The 23,022-nt window shown below is 44.1% G+C and overlaps 1 protein-coding gene across 1 annotated transcript in view; it reads left to right on the forward strand.

Annotated features, from left to right (window-relative positions):
* Window positions 1-21,016, forward strand: part of cacna1b (neuronal-type voltage-gated calcium channel subunit Cav2.2) — a gene marked incomplete at both ends in the record, with an annotated part of 120,100 nt that extends 99,084 nt beyond the window's left edge. Inside the window, 14 exon segments of the mRNA NM_001124629.1 lie at window positions 646-737; window positions 971-1,121; window positions 1,238-1,365; window positions 3,083-3,179; window positions 5,716-5,821; window positions 6,289-6,396; window positions 7,074-7,234; window positions 7,637-7,800; window positions 7,973-8,102; window positions 8,228-8,338; window positions 9,582-9,620; window positions 15,223-15,475; window positions 19,775-19,998; window positions 20,141-21,016. Of these exon segments, the coding sequence (NP_001118101.1) occupies window positions 646-737; window positions 971-1,121; window positions 1,238-1,365; window positions 3,083-3,179; window positions 5,716-5,821; window positions 6,289-6,396; window positions 7,074-7,234; window positions 7,637-7,800; window positions 7,973-8,102; window positions 8,228-8,338; window positions 9,582-9,620; window positions 15,223-15,475; window positions 19,775-19,998; window positions 20,141-20,668 (2,292 nt within the window).
* Between the last annotated feature and the right edge of the window lie 2,006 nt (window positions 21,017-23,022).

Consider the following 23,022-nt stretch of genomic DNA (forward strand, 5'->3'; position numbering starts at 1 on the left):
GACCATTGGTATGAGATTCTTGCTGTGGAATGAAGTGTTGGGTTTTCCTCAGACATAATGGGACCCATGTCGTCCTAAAGGTTCCACTTCTGACTCATCTGTCCAACATTCTTCCAGGAGTCTTGACGATCATCCAGGTGCTTTTTGGCCAACATAAGTTGACTTTTTGGATGACATGGCTACAGTTATGTTATGTCTGGTGAAAACCCAACACTACATTACACAGTAAAAACCTCAGACCAATGGTCAAGTATGGTGGTGGTAATGTGTTGACACACACACACACACACATAGTCTTCTGCCTACTCTGGCAGGATTTGAGAAAAGCAATGATTTGTGGCTAATGTATTTTTTGGAGATAGCATTACATTGCATCGTATCAAATCCTGCAAAGGCTGATACAATCAGCACTAGCTCCTGGGATCCCTTTCTTATACAAATCACTTCCCTATTTCTAACTTGCACAGGTGTGTCTCAAATGGCACCCTATTCCCTACATAGTGCACTACTTTTGACCAGAACCCATAGGACTCTGGTCAAAAGTAGTGTACTATACAGGGAATGGGGTTCTGTATAGGACATACCTATAGATAACATACAGGGAATCCCTCTAACTGCCATGCTGGCCATTTCTGATTCCTTCAGGTGTTTGGAAACATTGAGCTGAATGAGGAATCAGCCATCAATCACCACAACAACTTCCAGACCTTCTTCCAGGCTCTGATGCTTCTGTTCAGGTGGCCATGTCTCCACATTCTCCATTTTAGGCCTTTTTTCACATATCTTTCTATTATTGCTATTGCAGTATAATGTAATACAATAACCACGTTTTTCCTTATGCTCATGGTGGTGTTTGTGGTAGATACAGATACAGTGTCCAATGATGGATATACAGTGCTTACATTGCATGTGTTTGTTTGTGTATATGTGTGTATCTACAATATGTGTGTGTGTGTGTGTCCCTTTGCAGGAGTGCAACAGGTGAGGCGTGGCATGAGATCATGCTGTCGTGTCTGAGTAACCGTCCGTGTGATAAGCTGTCAGGGTCCGGAGGGAAGGAGTGCGGCAGTGATTTTGCTTACTTCTACTTTGTCTCCTTCATCTTCCTCTGCTCCTTTCTGGTCAGTATGGTCCATCACAAATGAATGACCAGTTAGGATGACCAATGTCCAATGATTGACCGATGATCAGCAAGAAAGGACCATTCACCTATCCACCTCCCTCTCCCTTCCTCCAGATGCTCAATCTGTTTGTGGCGGTCATCATGGACAACTTTGAGTACCTGACCAGAGACGCCTCTATCCTGGGGCCTCACCACCTGGACGAATTCATCCGTGTTTGGGCCGAGTACGACCCTGCTGCCTGGTAGGTGTCTTTAATCCTCCTCCAGGTGATTCTTTTTTTCCCCCTGAGTCAAGACAGCGTCAGTTTTAGGGGTGAAGAGGTGAAGGGAGGGACATGAAGTGTCATAGTGAAGGGTATAGCAAAGGGTATACCGGTGACAAATCAAAGATGGCTCTAAGTTCCAGTGGGATGACTCTGTGACGTTTGACAACGATTGACGGGCAGGGAGGGATCCCGTTTTAGTGGGGCTGAGTGACGTTAAGCCGGCGCCTGGAGTGCCAACTAGGGCCTCAGAGGCAGACTGATGTAAATCCATGGTTCCGCTCCGCTCAACTCTGCTCGATATCCGCAAGGCTCTCCTGACGACCCTGAAGCTCCTCTCATTCTGTCATTGTGGAGGGAGAAGAAACTATTTCAATCACACAACACATCTCAGCTGCTTTCCAAAGTATTTATCAGACCCATTGAGAAATACTGGAACTCTTAAGAGCAGAAATCGGAAGTTAGGCTGAGATGCAGCAGGGTGAGAAGTCCTAAATGTCCCCAATGCCACTCTATTCACTATGTGCCCTTGGACTTTATAGGCTATAGGGTTACATTTGGGACACAGACTTATAACCTCCCGGTAACCCTGTAGTCAAGTATGACTATAGATAAACAAGCTTGTTATTTATACACTGAGTATACCAAACATTAGGAACACCTTCCTAATATTGAGTTGCACCCCCTGGATTCACCTGGTCAGTGTATGTCATGGAAAGAGTTGTTCATGTTTTCTATACTCTGTGTATATCTGCACCATATCTACAGGTGGGCTTTATTCAATGACCATGACTGCACACAATGGAGGATATACATGTTAAGTCATTGGAAATGGTTGTGTTTGTGTCCTAACCTCCTCTAACCTGTCTTGTCTTTTACAGCGAAAGGATATGCTATCAGGATATGTACAAATTGTTGCGTTTTATCTCGCCTCCTCTCGGCTTAGGGAAGAAGTGTCCCAATAGGGTGGCCTACAAGGTTTGCAACCCCACACACCCCTTAATCATGAAGGGATGAGGTTGAAGTGGAGAGTGAATGAATGTGAATGACTCCTAGTGCCAGAGATTCAACCACACACACACACACCCACACACACATACCTCTCATACTAACCAGCTGGTAGGTAACCATGGCAACTAATGGAAAACAATGCCACAATGTAAGCCTCATTACAGTATACTGACCAGGCTTCCTCATCATCTCTGTTTTCACCATACTGAATGCAGTATGCAGTAGGCCTATATGGTTTTTCTCAGAGTAGGCCCGGGAGACTGTTCAATTTGGTTACCGCTGATGTCTCGGAGCATGCAGGAACAGAAGACATCTGAACAGTGAAGCTGCAACCTTGCCCTGAGCATACATACATATACATGTACATACTACATACACATCATGATCCATCCAACCTCATGATTTTGCCATCTCAATTCCCCAAAAACACCCCACCCTCTTCCTGTCCAACCCTGTGATCCATCCCAGTCTCAAGCAGGACAGGGTTGGCATCCCGCCCCGGAATCCACTGCCCTGGAAATCTAAAATAACACAGATTTCTGTTGTTATCATTTTCTCTTCTGTTTAACCATCTTCTTTTGGTAATTTCTAACTCCCCCTGCCCCCTCCTCCTACCTTACCTGGATTCCTCCAAACCTCTCTCTGACCCCTGTGATCTCCTCCTGTGACTTCTCCCCCTGTGAAGTGGCCGTATGACCTACCTCGATATGTACGAGATGCTCCGTCACATGTCCCCTCCACTAGGTTTGGGAAAGAAATGCCCGCCCAGAATCGCCTACAAGGTAGACCCCCCCCCCCTCCTCCTCTTCCCCCAGCAGTCTTCCTCTCACCCCTGTCACTCACTCCCACCTGCCCTGTATCTCTCCCGGCTTCTATCAGTCTGTCACAGCCACTTCCTGCTGTGCTCTTGTAGTATCCTTGTTGTTGCTCTTTCTGTCTCTTCTTGATGTTCTCTTTTGCCCTCTCTTGGCGTTTGGTGTTTACTGTGCTCACTTTTCCGTCTGGCCATTTAGACTTGTTTTGTTTTTAAACTAGTTTTTCGATCTGTTCACCTGTTCACCTGAGAAGAAATTAAGACTGACAGTGAACACAAGCCACACTATTAACATGAAGTTAGCTAGAAACTCATTGCAGGTTTTGAAAATTCACTGTATAACAAATGTGCCGTTTCACATAAAATGAGATAATGAATACGAGGTTAAAAAGTGGTGGAATTCCCCTTTAATTAGTCCTATAGAAGAGTAATACAATTAAAAACACAACCTTTCCCCTCTAGTCTTCTCCATTCTCATACTCTATGGGCTGTTCTGTGTTGTGTGGCAGCATTTAGAGAGCTTGTATTGTGGACCAAGGTAACGATTGTTCAGTACTCAGGTGTTTGCCACTGTCAGTGGTTCCAGCATGTACACAGCTGTCTAGATGAATCATTGTTAAAACAGACCTAGCCGTACCCTGGATAAAAGCATCTGCCAAGCGACTAGTTGGGTCTGACATGTGTGGCTTCTCCAAATGTAACTCCTGCTTTTGAGAGATTAATTGATAGGGAGAAATGAGAGGGAGACATGGCACACTGGAGCGAGGCTTTTTTTCATCTATTTTTTTTCATTCTTCCTCCCTTTCTTTGCTGTTGTGGAAAATGCATCTCACTCAACTCCCTCCCTAATGAACAGAGGTACCTGTGTATCTCTGTCCCCCTCTGTTTTCAACTGGATCTGAGCGGAGCTTCACAATCCCTGCTAAATTACCTTTCTTGTCCTCCGTATTGGGATTTCTCTCATCTACCTAACTCTACTTTGTTTGTGTGTGTGTGCGTGCGTTCATGTGTTTTTGACAGTATGTGTGTACCTATATGTGTATATACAGTATTTGTATGTTTGGGTGATGGTCTCACAAGTTTGTGGTTTTCCTGTCTCTCTAGTGGGCACTACATGACATGTCAGGCCCTTCACACCTCTTCCTCCTCTTCCCCATCTCCTCTTCTCCTTCTGTATTGTAACAGCTCCCGCATGGAAGTACGCTCTCTTGAGCTCAAGGGAGGCTTGCTTGCACGCGCACGCGCACACACACACAAACACGTCTCATCTGCAATTCCCCTCCGCTTGGCTTGAAGACAATAGGATCCGTCCTTCCCAGTCTCTGCATGTTTTTGTGTGCATCCTCATTCTGCCTCCCCATTAGCCCTGCATCAAGCTCTACATGCATGTATGTCACTATGTCTGAGTCTCAATTGGAAGTCTATTCCCTATATATTGTACTCGTTTTGCCCAGAGCCCTATGGGCCCTAGTCAAAAGTAGTGCACTATATAGGGAGTAGTGTGCCTTTTGGGATGCAAGCTTTACATGCATGTATGTCACTATGTCTGAGTCTCAATTGGAAGTCTATTCCCTATATATTGTACTCGTTTTGCCCAGAGCCCTATGGGCCCTAGTCAGAAGTAGTGCACTATATAGGGAGTAGTGTGCCTTTTGGGATGCAAGCTTTACATGCATGTATGTCACTATGTCTGAGTCTCAATTGGAAGTCTATTCCCTATATATTGTACTCGTTTTGCCCAGAGCCCTATGGGCCCTAGTCAAAAGTAGTGCACTATATAGGGAGTAGTGTGGGATGGGATGCAACCTATCTCTCTACTCTGCTAGCCTTCTCACAATGAAAGGAGGCTAGGTGGAGTGTGGCCCCATAACACAGACATGGCTTCATTCATCCTTTCATAGCAGCACTAAAACATACTTCTCCAGGGCTTGCCTTGGATTCATGCTGACATGTGAACTGGTTCTCTCATTTTGTGGTTACTGAATTCAGAAAAGGACTAACTACACTCCACTTCATCCACACCACTCATAGTTTCTATTAAATTGCTATTAAGTCACTTTTCAGTCACTTGTCATTTTTTTTACTCTGAGTCCATAAGATGATGAACTCACCATGCATTTCTCTGAGGAGTACTAAAACACATTGCATTGATTTGTTGGGCATGTACCCCTCAATGTCCATCTCAAACATTGACCCATAGACTCACTCTCACGTTATTTGCATGGAGTGTTGCTCTGAATGTTCTCTTTCCTCTCTGGGATGTCTTGTGTTGTTGTGTTCCTTTAAAGCGATTCTGTGTGCTGGACTGAAACTAAGGGAAGCCACTGGCTGTTAGAAGTCCACACTCGCTCTCAAGTGAAACATATCAATTAATTTAGCATGTATGGTGTCCATATTAGGACATTTTCAGACTCTACTGCCAGCACACAGAACCTCCCTAAAGAGCTATTGATCCTAACATGGGTGTTCTAATGGGCCCTCACCATGGTTTCTATTCTCCTTAGCGATTGGTTAAGATGAACATGCCCATTGCTGATGACAACACGGTGCACTTCACGTCCACTCTGATGGCGCTCATCCGCACTGCTCTGGAGATCAAACTGGCGTCTGGTCAGTGACCTTTAACCTAACCACCTCTACACAAAAACACACTCCAACCACAGTAGTAGAATGGGAATATGGCAAATACGAATAAATACAAAACATAAATCATGTTAAGAAAATGTTTAAAGGATATATATAAAAAAAAGTACCTGTTTTGTTTACTTACAGAAATCACAATAATATTGTGTCATCATTCAAAGAAGAGAGTGGTGGCCTAATAAACCCGTACTGCTCGGTCTAGGGCCATATGTATCAAGCATCAACAGTAGGAATGCTGACTTCGGATCAGTTAAGCCTTTTAGATAAAATGTATGAACTTACATGGACAGGGGGGGACCTGATCCTAGATCAGCACTCTACTCTGAGGTGCTTGATACATATTGGCCTTGATGGGGATGTGTGGGACATTAGTTTCTGGTGCTGATGAATGAGTAAGGATGTATGTGATGTGACCTACCTTTGTCTCTCAACAGGAGTCCTGGCCCAGCGTCTGTGTGACGCTGACCTGAGGAAAGAGATCTCCAGAGTCTGGCCCAACCTGCCTCCGAAGACTATCGACCTGCTGGTCACACCATATAAAAGTAAGCCACGCTGGTGGTGTGTGTGTGTGTGTGTGTTTGTGTTAAAGGGTGTGAGTGAGAAACTGAAATGCAGAGCAATAGAGAGAAAGAAGTAAGAAAGAACTTAGAGAGACAGAAAATACAGGAAATAATCTTCAGAGCACTGAGCTTCACCAAAGACCAGTCATCTCTCCAGGGTGTGTGTTGCCTCAATTGCCAGACTTTCTGCTAATTTCTACTCTCTCTTTTGACTGCTTGTTGTCTATTCTGTATGTGGGAGCTATGTTTACACACACACACACACACACACACACACACACGCGGCTTCACAACAGTACACTCGCCCTCATTCTGTCTCCTCCGATGCCATCTACTGGTAGTGGAGAGAAGACAACTAGTGCTTCAACTTTTCTCCACTGCTCTCTCCTTCCTTCATTCCTTCTTCTTTATCTCCTCCTTCCTTCTCTCCTTATTCCTTCACTCCTCCTTCCTTCTCTCCTTCTTCTTTATCTCCTCCTTCCTTCTCTCCTTATTCCTTCACTCCTCCTTCCTTCTCACCTTCTTACTTCTCCTTCTTCCTTCTCACCTTCTTCCTCCTCTCCTCCTTCCTTCTCACATTCTTCCTTCTCTCCTCCTTCCTTCTCACATTCTTCCTTCTCACCTTCTTCCTTCTCACCTTCTTCCTTCTCTCCTTTCAGATGATGAGTTCAATGAGCTTCTTTGCCCCTTTGCGGTTGTAAACCGAGAGCTGACAGTGGGGAAGGTCTACGCTGCCCTCATGATCTTTGACTACTACAAGCAGAACCGGGCCAAGAGACTGGAACAGCAACTGGGACTGGACTTCACAGGGACAATTAAGGTAGGATTGTATAGACGGCTCATATTTGCCATAATTGCCAGCATGGGCAGTGCCATTGAGGGCTATCTAAACTTCTTCAAAATAGTAAAAGTTGTCAATGGAGCTTCCCATGCTAAAACAGGCTTTGTAGCAAGTGAGCCCTCTATCCACATCTATGGGCCTCAAAAATGCACTCATGCATGGGACTGACTCTCATGGATGTTCCTGAGATAAATATTCCCATACAGACGAAAAGGCATTGGGTCCAATGGTGTTCTTTTGGGGCCAAATTATTAGCGAGTTTTAGGCTCCAAATCCATTGAATTTGTCACTACTGTGACTGATGAAGGACTAGAAATGGGATGGAATTTAATGCATTCGTAACGTCACTATATTACATTCTCCTCTCTCTGTATCCTGCAGAATAAAAAGGGCCCAGCCTTCTTCCGCCCCATGCCCATGACCCATATGCAGGAGGAGGGGACAACAGTCGCCGGAGCCAATCCCCTGCCATCCTCCCAACCTGAACCAGAGTCTCAGCCAGAGCCCACGCCATCCACCACCTCTCTAACCAATGGGGAAGCAGTGTGAGTGCCCATCCATGGGGTTTTCTTAGCAGACACACAGTCATGAATATCAATGGATTAACATTCAAATACTGTACACATGTAGTAAAGCAGGTAGACGTAGCACATCATGTTGACTAATAATGTAATCTAGTGTGTGTGTGTGTGTGTGTGTGTGTGTGTTTAACCTCAGACCAAGCACTAGAAGTCCCATAAAAGAGTCAGGAGAGCAACTGTCTCAGGAGGGCCAACGGTCCAGCAGTAGAAAAAGGATTCTACAGAGGGGCCAGTCAGAGGATGTGCCCTACTCCAACAAACCTCAGGTACTTAGTACATATATTATACCAAAGATGGGAAATATGCAAGCAACCATTCACTCTTTAACCTCTGGTACACACAACTAGTGGTTGCAAACTTTTCCTAAATTGCCTACTGTGTGTTGTTTCAGGAATCAGTGGAGATGAGGCAGGTGGAGAACGGTGCTGATATAGGGGGCTACTTTGGTCTGGATGGCCATGGCAGAGCAGCCTCCATGCCAAGACTGGACTCCCAGTACAATGTAAGTCCTTCATCACTCACTGCCTTACCCCTATACTCTCTCACATAGGACCCCGCCAAGACCCGCTAGGGCTGCCAACATGGTGCCTGCACAAATCAAAGGGCATTAATTCTACAAATAGGACAATGTCAACATTAGGGCAATTCTAGTTGTACAGTAGTACACATTATACAGGTTAGGGTTCGTACAACACAGTTAATACTCAGTTGACGGTATGAAACAATTCTTCGTCATACAGTCAGTAGGACTTGATGATGATATTACAATGATACATAGTCAGAGAGGAAGGGAGTCAGGGAAGTAGTAGAAGTGAAAGGGAACATACAGTAGGATAGAGAAAGAGAGTAGAAAAAGGAAACAAGATAAAGGTAGGTAGAAATGAATTAGTGAAAGCAGCCACAGGCTACCTAAAGCAGAGACGCTGTCTGTCAGTGCCCATCAAGTCATCCTGCTGACCTTGTGTGAATCCCAAATGGCACCCTATTCCCTATACATTAGACCACTTTTGACCAGGGCCCATATGACTCTGGTCAAAACTAGTGCACTATATAGAGAATAGGGTGCCATTTGTTATGTAGACCTCATGTGATATCTCACTATAATATTTCCTCAACAAATCTGAATGTAGAGCCATGTCCCCAGCAACACAGTGAACAAGTATTTGGCATTCTACACAATATAAAATATTCATGTTTTAAACAAGTGATGATAATTTGATGGCCACATTGTGTAATATAATTTACTCAATAATGTAATATGCAAATATCTCTCTCCCCGAAAAGTTCAGGTGGAAAAGTCTGTAGGGAATTGCATAAACCCTTATTTCAACTATGCCCCATCATCACCTTGCTGTTTATAAATGTTGACATCCATTTCCACTAATTTTTTGGACCCATTTGCCTAATTTAGTTTTTCACACAAATGTTATTATATCCATTATGGATATAGTTAATGTCCCAAATTTGTTTTTACTGACATTCATTTTCTGTCTTTTTATTTTCATCTTTTTCTCCCAGCTCCTGTGGTAAATGGAGTCTTGGTTTCTTCCCTCTTGAATACTTTTTCCGGACCCTTCTTTCCAGCTGTGTGATTGGTTCACACGTCTAACCAAATTAATCCTGTCTGTCTCGCTTTGCTGTCAGTCTGTCTTCCTGTCTCTCCATCCAGTCCCATTCCTCCCATCCTCTTCTCCTCTTGACTCCCATGGCTAATGTTGTGCCCACCTCCCTCCTGTGTCTGATAGCGGAACCACCCTCGTCACCTACCTGGGACCTACCTGGCAGTATGTACACCTGTTCCGCCTCTCTTTCTCTCTCTCTTTTTGTATATATCGCTTTCTATATATCTCTCTCTTTCCCTTTCTCTCTCCCATTCCTCTTTTTCCAACTCTGTTTGCCTCTGTGGTCCCTCCATTCCAGAGTTCACACACTCTCAGCATCAATGTTCCCTCTTAACTGCATACTCAGAGCTCCCCCAGGTCTGCCGTGCAGAAGAAAATATCAGCCCACTGAGAGAAGCAGGAGTTTGAACTTCACTCAACTTTTTAGAGCAGTGGTCACCAACCAGTCGATCACCATCGACTCTAAGGCATTCCTAGTCGATCTCCAAACATTTCTGTAAAAAAAAATGATAAAGCCTTGTGTTCCTATTTTTTTTCCATTCGTCTGGGCTGTTGGCGTTAGGTGCACCCGATTCAGCTGCCCTGCCCTCCGGGTAGGCGAACTGTTGCCATTTTGAACTATTTCATGTGATTGAAGGTGCAAACTCTGCCTTTCCGGCAGGCCCGGAAATCAAATCAAGTGCCCTATAGGCTAACCGCTGGCCAATCGAATGGCTCAGTTTACCGTGTCTGAAAACGTTTACAACCATAACTAGATAGAGACTGTCAACGACTACAGCAAAGAGCTGCTGTTTGTATGACTGACTTCATGTTTAACTTCTTACTCAGCACTGTCAACACTTTGTCTTCAACACTGTTATAACCCATAAAATGCATGTTCTTCCTATTTACACTCAGAGCTGTCAACACTTTGTCTTCAACACTGTTATAACCCATAAAATGCATGTTCTTCCTATTTACACTCAGAGCTGCAACAAGCGCTGCAGCAGTAATGAATGAGGAGGAAAGTGTATCTATAGGCGTTGTTGTTATAATTAGCCGCTTGGGTCTTTTTTAATGTCGAGGAATATTTTACTTTCTCTGTTCATAGGAGTAACAACATGAATGTGGTGCGACTTGAGATTCGCCATCAGCTGGAACGGTTGGTTCCCTTTTTGGTCAGTGTCAGTGGAGGAAAGGGAGAGATGAGGGATGTTGAGAGGCGGACCCTCAGTCTTCTGCTCTCTCCTTCTTCTGAGACTGACCATCAGATGCAGGCACCATCAGCCCAGTAAAATAAAAAGCTAATTATTTAAATGTATGCTCACTCCTCACAAGTAATACAACAACGGATCTATTACCGGTGGGATCATATAGCCTACCTCAAATGTTGAAATATAATTTTTTTAAATGTCCCGAACAACAATGCACTGGCAGGGCAATTCATGTAAAACACATCTGAGTGGTAGATCTCAGCTTGCATCTTGACACAGAAAGTGATCTTGACTCAGAAAAGGTTGGTGACCACTGTTCTAGAGTTTTCACAGCTAACACTATCAACATTTCTCTTTACTGTGGCAATTGTGATCGAAACAACGCAATATTAGCCACTTTTAATGCAACATATCGAAACAAAACAAACTATTCAAGAGCTTTTGTTGTAGGCAGAACGCATCGGAGTAAGATTCTATTGCATTGACATGCACGACTCAGCCCATACTCTACACAGACCAGTGTGACAAAACCAATCAGAGCTGCAGCAGGTCTATATGCAAATATACCATTGCCATATATGGATCTGTGCCATTTACATTGAACTGGACTGTGTTTACAGTGAGTAGATGCATATTTTTTGGGGGATAAAAGCGAGAGCTGCGTGTAGCCACGTGTGCACATTTGTTCATATCCTTTGGTAGTTTGTGAGTTATTAACCCAGTTATAGATCATTTGTAGTCAGTAATAGAGGAGTGATTGCTTCCTAAACGTATACATTTCTAGACATCTTTGAAAAGTGAGTCAGGTAAAGAGATTTTTTTGTCTTAAAGTGTTGTATTTTGAGACATGCTTGAAGTAGCCAATAGGCAGAGAGGGGAGCCTAATTTCATGGTATGGGAATAATAATGCATTTTATCAAAACTACCACATTGAACACCACACCTTGGCTGCTACTGTAGGCTGAATAATATAACAGCTATTTATTTCCATGTTAAAATGTTATGGGATGCATTATCTCCAATGATTTTGATGGTAGGCCACTCTGGTAGGCCGACATTATGATCAAATAGCCACAGTAGCCTACTTGGCCACTGTTGAAACAGTAACTTAAAGCGGGTACAACCTCAGTGTTCACAGTAAACACACGCCAGGAAGTTGCAATGGAATTTTCACAATTTCACAATGTTTTCACAAAGTTTGCGCTCAGCAGGTCCTGAAATTTGCACAGTGCCGAAAAAAATTAGAGGGAACATTGATCACTATCTGTCTGACACTCTTTAGACATTAGTTAAAGTCCATATTGGTGTGAGTATTAGAGAGCCACGTCACCCACAGTAGAACTATTGTTCAGTGTTTTAGTACTTTGAAAGTTCCCCACATACATACATGGTATGCCATTTTCTGCTTCCTTGCCATTAAGTGACATATGATATTTTTGAGAATTAGTGTTTGTGTTGTTTCAGTGGGTGGTGTGTTAATGTTTTAATGTAAGCAGGCGACTGCTATTTTCCTACTTTCCTACTGACATAACTGTACTGTTCTCTCTTTATTTCCATATGTTGTTGTTGTTGTACAATCCACTGACTGAAGCTACTGGCCAGGACTGTGTGATAGGAACTATTGGAACAAGCACAACAGAGTGTATACCTCAATAATCAATTTGGTTATGATCTATAATATCTGTCAGTTGACTTGTGGCGATACCGATTCAACAATGAAGTAAGAACTCAACTTAGAACTGGAATTTGAATAGGACCTTTATATTGGGAATACTCCCATGCTTTTTCTAGGAGACTACTCAGTGTTATGGGTCAACTATGGCAGGGTGTCACCCAGGCTGTGACCAACAGAGGGGGTGATAACGTAGTTAGTGTTCCAGCCTATCAGCTCAGTTACTGTATCTCCAGTCCAGGCAGAGCTATTCGGTCAGATAAGAATCTGGCAGGGTGGCGACATTTCCTATTAAGCAACTACAGTATCACCCTGATGTTCAGTATTGAAGTGTTTTAGAAATAACTGTAGTCATGTACTTACTACTAATGGACCACATTGATAGAAGCTGTTCATTATTTTCCAGCAGTCATCATGTTGTCTTTTGCCATGTTAATCAAGTTTCTTTCAAACACAGAAAAATCAGAGCTTGTCAAGGTGTGAAATATGTCATGGGAAATGTCAACACCCTACCTATTCGTCACTAGCAGTGTCACCTGCTAGCATATGACAAGTTTTAACAACATGGGCCAAACATTATGTACGCCCAACCCCAAATCAGACCCTACTGCTTACCCCCTATGCACCTGTGTGTATCCCAAAAATGTGATAGATTTAGGTAGCATGGTGAATATGGTATGGTGCCAGTATGTTGCCACTTAGCGTGCCAAAGACCTATAGCTCTGGTCCAGGGCATTACATGCGGGTTGCTGATGCTGAGCCTTCCTACAATGTCAGCAAGCCTCACATAATGCCCTGGACCTGAGCTAGCCAGGGGCCAGAGGCAAGGTAGAGTCATTACCATACCATTATCATTTTGATTATACCTACCGTATCCTTTCGGATCTACAGTGCCTTGCGAAAGTATTCGGCCCCTTTGAACTTTGCGACCTTTTGCCACATTTCAGGCTTCAAACATAAAGATATAAAACTGTATTTTTTTTGTGAAGAATCAACAACAAGCGGGACACAATCATGAAGTGGAACGACATTTATTGGATATTTCAAACTTTTTTAACAAATCAAAAACTGAAAAATTGGGCGTGCAAAATTATTCAGCCCCCTTAAGTTAATACTTTGTAGCGCCACCTTTTGCTGCGATTACAGCTGTAAGTCGCTTGGGGTATGTCTTTATCAGTTTTGCACATCGAGAGACTGACATTTTTTCCCATTCCTCCTTGCAAAACAGCTCGAGCTCAGGGAGGTTGGATGGAGAGCATTTGTGAACAGCAGTTTTCAGTTCTTTCCACAGATTCTCGATTGGATTCAGGTCTGGACTTTGACTTGGCCATTCTAACACCTGGATATGTTTATTTTTGAACCATTTCATTGTAGATTTTGCTTTATGTTTTGGATCATTGGATCATCTTGTTGGAAGACAAATCTCCGTCCCAGTCTCAGGTCTTTTGCAGACTCCATCAGGTTTTCTTCCAGAATGGTCCTGTATTTGACTCCATCCATCTTCCCATCTATTTTAACCATCTTCCCTGTCCCTGCTGAAGAAAAGCAGGCCCAAACCATGATGCTGCCACCACCATGTTTGACAGTGGGGATGGTGTGTTCAGCTGTGTTGCTTTTACGCCAAACATAACGTTTTGCATTGTTGCAAAAAGTTACATTTTGGTTTCATCTGACCAGAGCACCTTCTTCCACATGTTTGGTGTGTCTCCCAGGTGGCTTGTGGCAAACTTTAAACGACACTTTTTATGGATATCTTTAAGAAATGGCTTTCTTCTTGCCACTCTTCCATAAAGGCCAGATTTGTGAAATATATGACTGATTGTTGTCCTATGGACAGAGTCTCCCACCTCAGCTGTAGATCTCTGCAGTTCATCCAGAGTGATCATGGGCCTCTTGGCTGCATCTCTAATCAGTCTTCTCCTTGTATGAGCTGAAAGTTTAGAGGGACGGCCAGGTCTTGGTAGATTTGCAGTGGTCTGATACTCCTTCCATTTCAATATTATCGCTTGCACAGTGCTCCTTGGGATGTTTAAAGCTTGGGAAATCTTTTTGTATCCAAATTCGGCTTTAAACTTCTTCACAACAGTATCTCGGACCTGCCTGGTGTGTTCCTTGTTCTTCATGATGCTCTCTGCGCTTTTAACGGACCTCTGAGACTATCACAGTGCAGGTGCATTTATACGGAGACTTGATTACACACAGGTGGATTGTATTTATCATCATTAGTCATTTTGGTCAACATTGGATCATTCAGAGATCCTCACTGAACTTCTGGAGAGAGTTTGCTGCACTGAAAGTAAAGGGGCTGAATAATTTTGCACGCCCAATTTTTCAGTTTTTGATTTGTTAAAAAAGTTTGAAATATCCAATAAATGTCGTTCCACTTCATGATTGTGTCCCACTTGTTGTTGATTCTTCACAAAAAAATACAGTTTTATATCTTTATGTTTGAAGCCTGAAATGTGGCAAAAGGTCGCAAAGTTCAAAGGGGCCGAATACTTTCGCAAGGCACTGTATATCATGTGCCTAGGCTCTAGGGATAGGGGCAAAGGGGTTGATTTGGGATTTGAAGGGTGCTACACCAATCATTAGTGATGTGTTCAAGATGAAATGTAGTGAGTGGAAATCGCGGAGTGTTTCAGTCAGAAATGTCTCCTCAACATCTGTTTCTGAAGAGGTTGAACGTCGGTCTCAAGCCCAGAGAGTGGTGTCCACCGGTCGATCATACTTTCTTGTCTGTACTGTGTCTAGTGAACAGTTTGGTGCTTGGTTCTCCTGTGCAGTAGTGCTTTGGTTGTGCTGTATAAAATAACACTCTAACGCTACACTACTATGGTAGCTAGCCCTCCATCTTGTATTCCTCCTCTCACTGTTCTTCCTCTTTGCTCGCTCCTCTCAGCCTATTGCTGACATCAGTCCTATTAGGCGGTCGGCTTCCACGTTGGCTTCCCAGTGCCACCGGGAGATGAGTCTGAGAGACTACACCCTGGAGCGGCCCAGCCAAGCCCAGGCCTCCTCAGCCCCAGGTCAAGCCCAGGACAGGCCCCACCACCATCACCACCATCGCTGTCACAGACGCAGGGACAAGGACAGGGACAAGAAGCAGAAGTCACTTGACAGGGCAACCAGCGTTCAGCCTTCTAGTACAGCATGTGAGAGGGGTACCCACATGATGCATGCATGTGCACACATACACACACAGACTTGTTTCACATGGTCATGCAGCAACATACACACTCGCAAAGATATCTCACTCACTGTGGAACCCATGCAGTCCAAGTTGTTGAACTATGAATTCATACAGAAATAGAGTAAGGAAACCATTCATTCTCAGAAGCAGTGAAAGAGCCCTTGCTCTTGTTCCAAATCGCTTGGACGCCTTTGCATAGTGGCATAAATTCCTTATCGGATTATGGGCCTGATCGGGTTATGAAGGAAAGGGTTTTCTCTGTTGCGCTTCCCAAAGGACTTGAGCCAGGGATTTTGTGTGTCAAGTTTTCCATCTGACTAGCAAAAAGACTTATGAGCTCCCCGAGGAAAATCTGCTTTGTGTGGATTAGATTTTTGATTTGTATTTGCCGTTCTTCTTTGTTCTATGGCCTCAAAAACGGTAGTTATAAAATGTTGGCTAAGCTGCTCCAGTAGTAGCTCCCCTTAGGGGCGACGGGGCGGCCGCTCTACAAACTGTGTACGATGTGAAATTAGCACGTCTCATGTACAGGCTGTGACTGAGTGAGGCTAAAATAAACTTTCTAGTGGAGAATGTCTCTGACAGCCTGGGCCCCACAGAACATGGGCCTCAGAAGCCAAGAGTTTTTTTTTGTATTTCTTTATGTAACCAGGTAGTCTAGTTGAGAACAAGTTCTCATTTACAACTGCCACCTGGCCAAGATAAAGTAAAGCAGTGCAACACGAACAACAACACAGAGTTACACATGGAATAAACAAACATACAGTCAATAACACAAGAGATAAGTATATCTACAGTGTGTGCAAATGTGGGTAGATAAGGGAGGTAAGGCAATAAATAGGCCATAGTGGTGAAATAATTACAATTTAGCAATGAAACACTGGAGTGATAGATGTGCAGAAGATAAATGTGCAAGTAGAGATACTGGGCTGCAAAGGAGCAAACCCCCCCCCCCCCCCCCCCCCCCCCCCCAAAAAAAAAAAAAACAGTATGGGGATGAGGTAGTTGGATGGGCTATTTACAGATGAGCTATGTACAGGTGCAGTGATCTGTGATCTGCTCTGACAGCTGGTGCTTAAAGCTAGTGAGGGAGATATGAGTCTCCAGCTTCAGTGATTTTTGCAAATCATTCCAGTCATTGGCAGCAGAGAACTGAAAGGAAAGGCGAACAGATGAGAAATTGGCTTTGAGGGTGACCAGTGAAATATACCTGCTGGAGCACGTGCTACAGGTGGGTGCTGCTATGGTGACCAGTGAGCTGAGATAAGGTGGGGCTTTTTCTAGCAAAGACTTATAGATGACCTGGAGCCAGTGGGTTTGGCGATGAATATGAAGCGAGGGCCAGCCAATGAGAGCATACAGGTCGCAGTGGTGAGTAGTAACTGGAGCTTTGGTGACAAAACGGATGGCACTGTGATAGACTGCATCCAATTTGCTGAGTAGAGTGTTGGAGGCTATTTTGTAAATGACATCGCCGAAGTAGGAAGCCGATTCTAGATTTAATTTTGGATTGGAGATTATTAATGTGAGTCTGGAAGGAGAGTTTACTGTCTAACCAGACACCTAGGTATTTGTAAATGTCCACATATTCTAAGTCAGAACCGTCCAGAGTAGTGATGCTTGACGGGTGGGCAGGTGCTGGTAGCGATCGGTTGAAGAGCATGCATTTAGTTTTACTTGCATTTAAGAGCAGTTGGAGGCCACAGAAGGATAGTTTCAAATCAAATGTATTTATAAAGCCCTTCTTACATCAGCTGATATCTCAAAGTGCAAAGACACACTGAACCCTGTCTGAGAGGTAGTTGGTGAACCAGGCGAGGCAGTCATTTCAGAAACCGAGGCTGTTGAGTCTGCCAATAAGAATGTGGTGATTGACAAGAGTCAAAAGCCTTGGCCAGGTCGATGAATACACCTTCACAGTATTGTCTCTTATCGATGGAGGTTATGATATTATTTAGGACCTTGAGCGTGGCTGAGGTGCACCCGTGACCAGCTGACAAACCAGATTACATAGCGGAGAAGGTACGGTGGGATTCAAAATGGTCGGTGATCTGTTCGTTAACTTGGCTTTTGAAGACCTTAGAAGGGCAGGGTAGGATAGATATAGGTCTGTAGCAGTTTGGCTCTAGATTGTCTCCCCCTTTGAAGAGGTGGATGACCGCAACCGATTTCCGATCTTTGGGGATCTCAGACGATACGAAATCCAGATAGAACAGGCTAGTAATAATGGGTTGCATCAATTTCGGCTGATCATTTTAGGAAGAGACGGTCCAGATTGTATAGCCCAGTTGATTTAGAGGGGTCCAGATTTTGCAACTCTTTCAGAACATCAGCTATGTGGATTTGGGTGAAGGAGAAATGGGGGGCTTGGGCAAGTTGCTATGGGGGGGTGTAGGGCTGTTGACCAGGGTAGGGGTGGCCAGGTGGAAAACATGGCCAGCCGTAGAAAAATGCTTATGGAAATTCTCAATTCGTGAATATATTGGTGGTGACAGTGTTTCCTAGCCTCAGTGCAGTGGGCAGCTGGGAGGAGGTGCTCTTATTCTCCATGGACTTTACAGTGCCCCATAACCTTTTGGAGTTTGTGCTGCAGGATGCAAATTTCTGTTTGAAAAAGCTAGACTTTGCTTTCCTAACTGCCTGTGTATATTGGTTCCTGACTTCCCTGAAAAGTTGCATATTGCGGTACTATTCGATGCTAATGCAGTACACCACAGGATGTTTTTGTGCTGGTCAAGGGCAGTCAGCTCTGGAGTGAACCACGGGCTATATCTGTTCCGGGTTCTACATTTTTTGAATGGGGCATGCTTATTTATGACTGTGAGGAATGCACTTTTAAATAGCAACCAGGCATCTTCTACTGACGGAATGAGGTCAATATCCTTCCAGGATACCCGGGCCAGGTCGACGGGCCAGGTCGATTAGAAAGGCCTGCTCGCTGAAGTGTTTTAAGGAGCGTTTGACAGTGATGAGGGGTAGTTGTTTGACCGCAGACCCATTACGGACGCAAGCAATGAGGCAGTGATCGCTGAGATCCTGGTTGAAGACAGCAGAGGTGTATTTGGAGGGCAGGTTGGTTAGGATGATATGTGCCTGTTTTTACGGATTTGGGATTGTACCTCGTAGGTTCATTGATAATTTGTGTGAGATTGAGGGCATCAAGCTAAGATTGTAGGATGGCCGGCGTGATAAGCATGTTCTAGTTTAGGTCTCCTAACAGCACGAGCTCTGAAGATAGATGGGGGGCAATCAATTCACATATGGTGTCCAGGGCACAGCTGAGGGCAGAAGGTGGTCTATAGCAAGTGGCAACAGTGAAAGACTTGTTTCTGGAAAGGTGGATTTTTAAAAGTAAAAGCTCAAATAGTTTGGGCACAGACCTGGATAGTATGACAGTATAGTCCATGTTTTCTCACATAGGTCAAAGGTCATCAATACACACTCAAACCCATACAGACCTAATTGATAGACAACCACACATATACCGTACCATTTCACATGGCTCAGAGACTAAGATGGCACCCCTAAGTCCCTGTTTGCGCTGTATGACATCATGTCTGAAATTGCATCCTAATCACCATATAGTGCACTACTTTTGACCAGGTCCCATAGGGACCTATGGTTAACAGTAGTGCAATACACAGAGAATGGGGTGCTAATTGGAACCTAGCCATGACCTCCAAGAAGCAGAAACATGATCCATGGAACTGGTGGGCTGGCTGGTCAGCCGTCCACTGATAATGACACGGAGATGATCTGCAATAGAGATCAGTCTGTGGTCATGGTGTAGTGTAGGTGGAGGGTAGTGCCAGGGGCGCAGGGTGGTTTTGTGTTAGCGTTAGAGGCCAGCAGCAGCTGGGCTTTATTGGGCAGGCCCAGTCAGGGGGATTTATGGACACCTTTTGGCAGGGCAGAGAGTGGAGGGAGAGAGGACAGGGAAGGAGGGAGGTTGAGATGAAGACAGAGAGGTAGAGCGAGAGGGAGGGAGATGCAGAGAAAGCGATACATTCCTCTGGGACAGAAACACCAAGACAGGGCTCTGACACATGAAGAGTGAAAAACAGCCACTTGAAGCCGTTCTGTTCTGTCGTTGTGGTTTTCATCAGACATTGGATTTTGGAAGAAAATTGAAAGGTCCGCATGAAATATTTTCTGATGTTTTGTCTTTCTACCTTTTAATTTGGTCTGAGGGATGCACATGCACATACCTCACATGCCTGTATGTTACATAAGTCCCTAATACTGTGTGTGTGTGCCACAGGTTCGTCTGTTGACCCCCCTGTGGAGGGCTTGACCAGAGAGCGGGCGAGGGAGTGTGACCGCGGCCGGCCTCATGAGAAGAGGCACCACTCTGCAGCCGGGGAGACGAAGCGTTACTACTCCTGTGAGCGCTACGTAGGCAGGGAGCACTGCCACACCAAGTCAGCTGGCCCCAGCCGCTCCACCTCCCCTGGAGAGACCCACGACCTAGGCCTCTTGAAGCAGGTGAGTGGCCCTGGAGCTTGGGGGTTGAGGGAGAGATGTTAGTGCTGCTTTAGGGTGAGATGATTTAGGTTAGGGGGGGGGGCGATATCCTGTCTATCGCTTCATCTCTACGACTCTCTGCTTTGTTTTCCGTCTCCTGTAGAGTATCAGGATGAGTAAAGGCAGCCAAGTGGTCCTAACCTTTGGATCTAGCCCATCCTGCCGTGGGCGCAGACAGCTCCCCCAGACCCCCCTGACCCCCCGCCCCGCCGTGGCCTACAAGACTGGAAACTCCTTGCCCATGCAGTTTGGTTCCACAGGGCACCAGTCCTTTCTCAGTCGTGGACTCTCGGAGCGTAACGCCCTGCTGGAGTCACCCCCCATACCCGTCACCCTCATTGGCTTAGACCCAAACCTGAGCCCCTGTCCGCGGAACGCCCCACCATGCAGACTCCCTGAGGAGCCTGACGACTTCCAGGATGCTGTGAGCAACCATGGAGGGAGCCACTCCCCTAGGATCATTGCCTCAGCCTCCCATGGGGCTGCCGGGCCCTCTTCTGCACCTGCCCCACAGGGCCGGGTTGGGATCCCAAACGGGTACCACTTCACTCTTGGGGTCAATGCCGTTTCAAGCTCCAGCCCCAGAGGGACTGGGAGTTTTCGTGAGAAGGAAGAGGATGACTGGTGCTAGTGTAGCATAGCGTGGTTTAGCTAACATCCCCCACCACATATCTGGAAGCGTTTTAGCTTGAACGTTGATGAACTCGCTCATCTTTTAAACAGATGATAGTACAGTTTTGTTGTTTCCTGTGTGCTCTTAGGTGGCCAAGGGTATGCTCAAAGATGTGTAAGACATTGAAAAATTACTCTGAAAAGGAAAATCATTCCCGTTTTTGTGATGTTTTCTCTTTTCTACGCAAAGGACACTAAAGGACAAAGGACACCTGCTATGACATTTTCTCAATTCCTTTCTTGCACTGAAATTAAAGCTTATTTCGATAGTGTGCATAGTCCAGAGGACATGTGAAGTCCCTCTTGAGTATTTGACCTTGTTTTTTTTTATTAGATGAAAAAAAAGCCAAAATGTCTTCCTACTGTCTGTGGGGGAAAACAACTAAGACTTTAAACAGTGTTTCTCTGCAGGATTGAGCAGAAACATCTTTATTTCACCCTATATTCCAATTTTAAAATGGGGCTACATACTATTGCTGTCTAAAGGACAAAACACACTGTGCTGTCATACGGCTAAAAGCAGCTGGTGGCCTATCGCCTCTGACCACAGACCATCGGCCACCATTTTCTACACAATGAATAGCCAATGTTCTTTGACACCCAGAAGGTGATCTACTGCGTATGGTGTGTGTTTTCCTTTCATGTGTCTGCTGGGTCTGGAAGTAAAATGAGAGGAACCAGGAGGCACAAGTGGTGATAAAAATGCATTACCACTCAAATCCCCTCCCTCTCTGCAAAAAATCTAGTATCTCTTTTACTCTTTTTACACAAGCTTTCGGTATTACATAAACATACATAAGGATAGTATAGGATAGTATAAGTAGGTCTAGTATTGCTGCTGTTTTTCCATGTAACCCATGACATGTTGAGCCATTTCTCAACAACAACAAAAACACAGGACTGAAGATTCTAATATATTTTCTATGGAACTATAACAATAGATGGAATATATTTTCAGGATGTTCATTATTTTGTGAGTTGTACCTAGTGTAAGTGATGAGTGTAGTGTTTCTAATCAGCTGTTTCTAACGTATTGCTCTAGTGGCTGAATACCAAGTGCCTATCATTAAAGATGTGTTATTGTAAAGCTATAATGCAGCCTGACTTTTGATGTATCAACACTGGAGAGGAGAGGGTGGAACGTATGATATGAGGTATACAGTATATGATGTATATAATAACTGGTTATGCATATGAGTAGAAATGTATATAGTTGAAAAGCAAAGAGAGGTTTACGTAATTTAAGGACTACAGTATGAATTGCTGGTTTGGAATGAACAAAGCCCTTTCTTTGATTCTCCAAGGAGGGAAAGGTTTTTGGTAATTATGTACAATATGATTATGTACAATATAGAAGTTATAAGTAGGTCAGAACTACAGATCCAAAGAAATGTAATGCAATGTAATGCATGCCAGGGTCTTGAACTTGTCAAAGTTGTCTGTACTTTTGCTTAAGGGTGTATACAGAGTGTTTGCCTTTCTCTTCCAAAAATAGACAGCACTGCCAGAGTGAGTTGTAGGGAAAGGTGGTTCCTGGGGAAAAAGTGCCCTTTGTGATTCCTTCCAACAAGGAAAGTTTCACTTTACATGTTCTTATCGATATCAACAATATATTCAAATGTATGCCTCCATATCTTTCAGATAAAGTAGAGTAAATGTACAGTACGCTAATGAATTCTGCCACTTTTGCCAATATCTCAAGGGTTTGTTTTCTTCCAAATATATTTCTCCTGAAAGCAGGGTCGTGTGAAGGGTTTCACTAACTGATATATAGCCTACAACCTTGTGTGTTCACAGGTATTGAAGGGTTGTGTTGAGTGTTGACTCTTTAAAGTAGGGCTATGCAACAAGATGACACTTTGGGACGGATTATCATCTGCGCTGTAGCTTTACCCTCTGGGGTCTCCAGGTTCAGGCTTTACCAAATTTTACATAGGATTTATTAGCAAAGATTTGTAAAATGTAAATGTAGTATATAATGTACATTGAAAATGCATTAATGAAGGCACAATGGTTATAAATGGAATTATGTCAAACAGGGCATTTTGAGTTCAAGCAAGTCGATTTGCATGTACTCTGATAGAACCACCCAGACGGACAAATGTTTGTTTTTATTGTACTAAACCAGAAATAGCATTTATTTTGTTTTCTAGAGTCAGATATATCGTGCAATCTATTTGATAGATCGTCAAAGGTGAAATATTAGACTTTGAATTGAAGTTATTAAATTATTTATTTAATCCTATTTGTAGGATTGCAGGAATCTTCCTTTGGCCTCTGTGTGCCAATATGGTGTCATAGTGGGGGATATAA

Source organism: Oncorhynchus mykiss, chromosome 5, assembly GCF_013265735.2.
Source record: "Oncorhynchus mykiss isolate Arlee chromosome 5, USDA_OmykA_1.1, whole genome shotgun sequence".
NCBI lineage: Eukaryota > Metazoa > Chordata > Actinopteri > Salmoniformes > Salmonidae > Oncorhynchus > Oncorhynchus mykiss.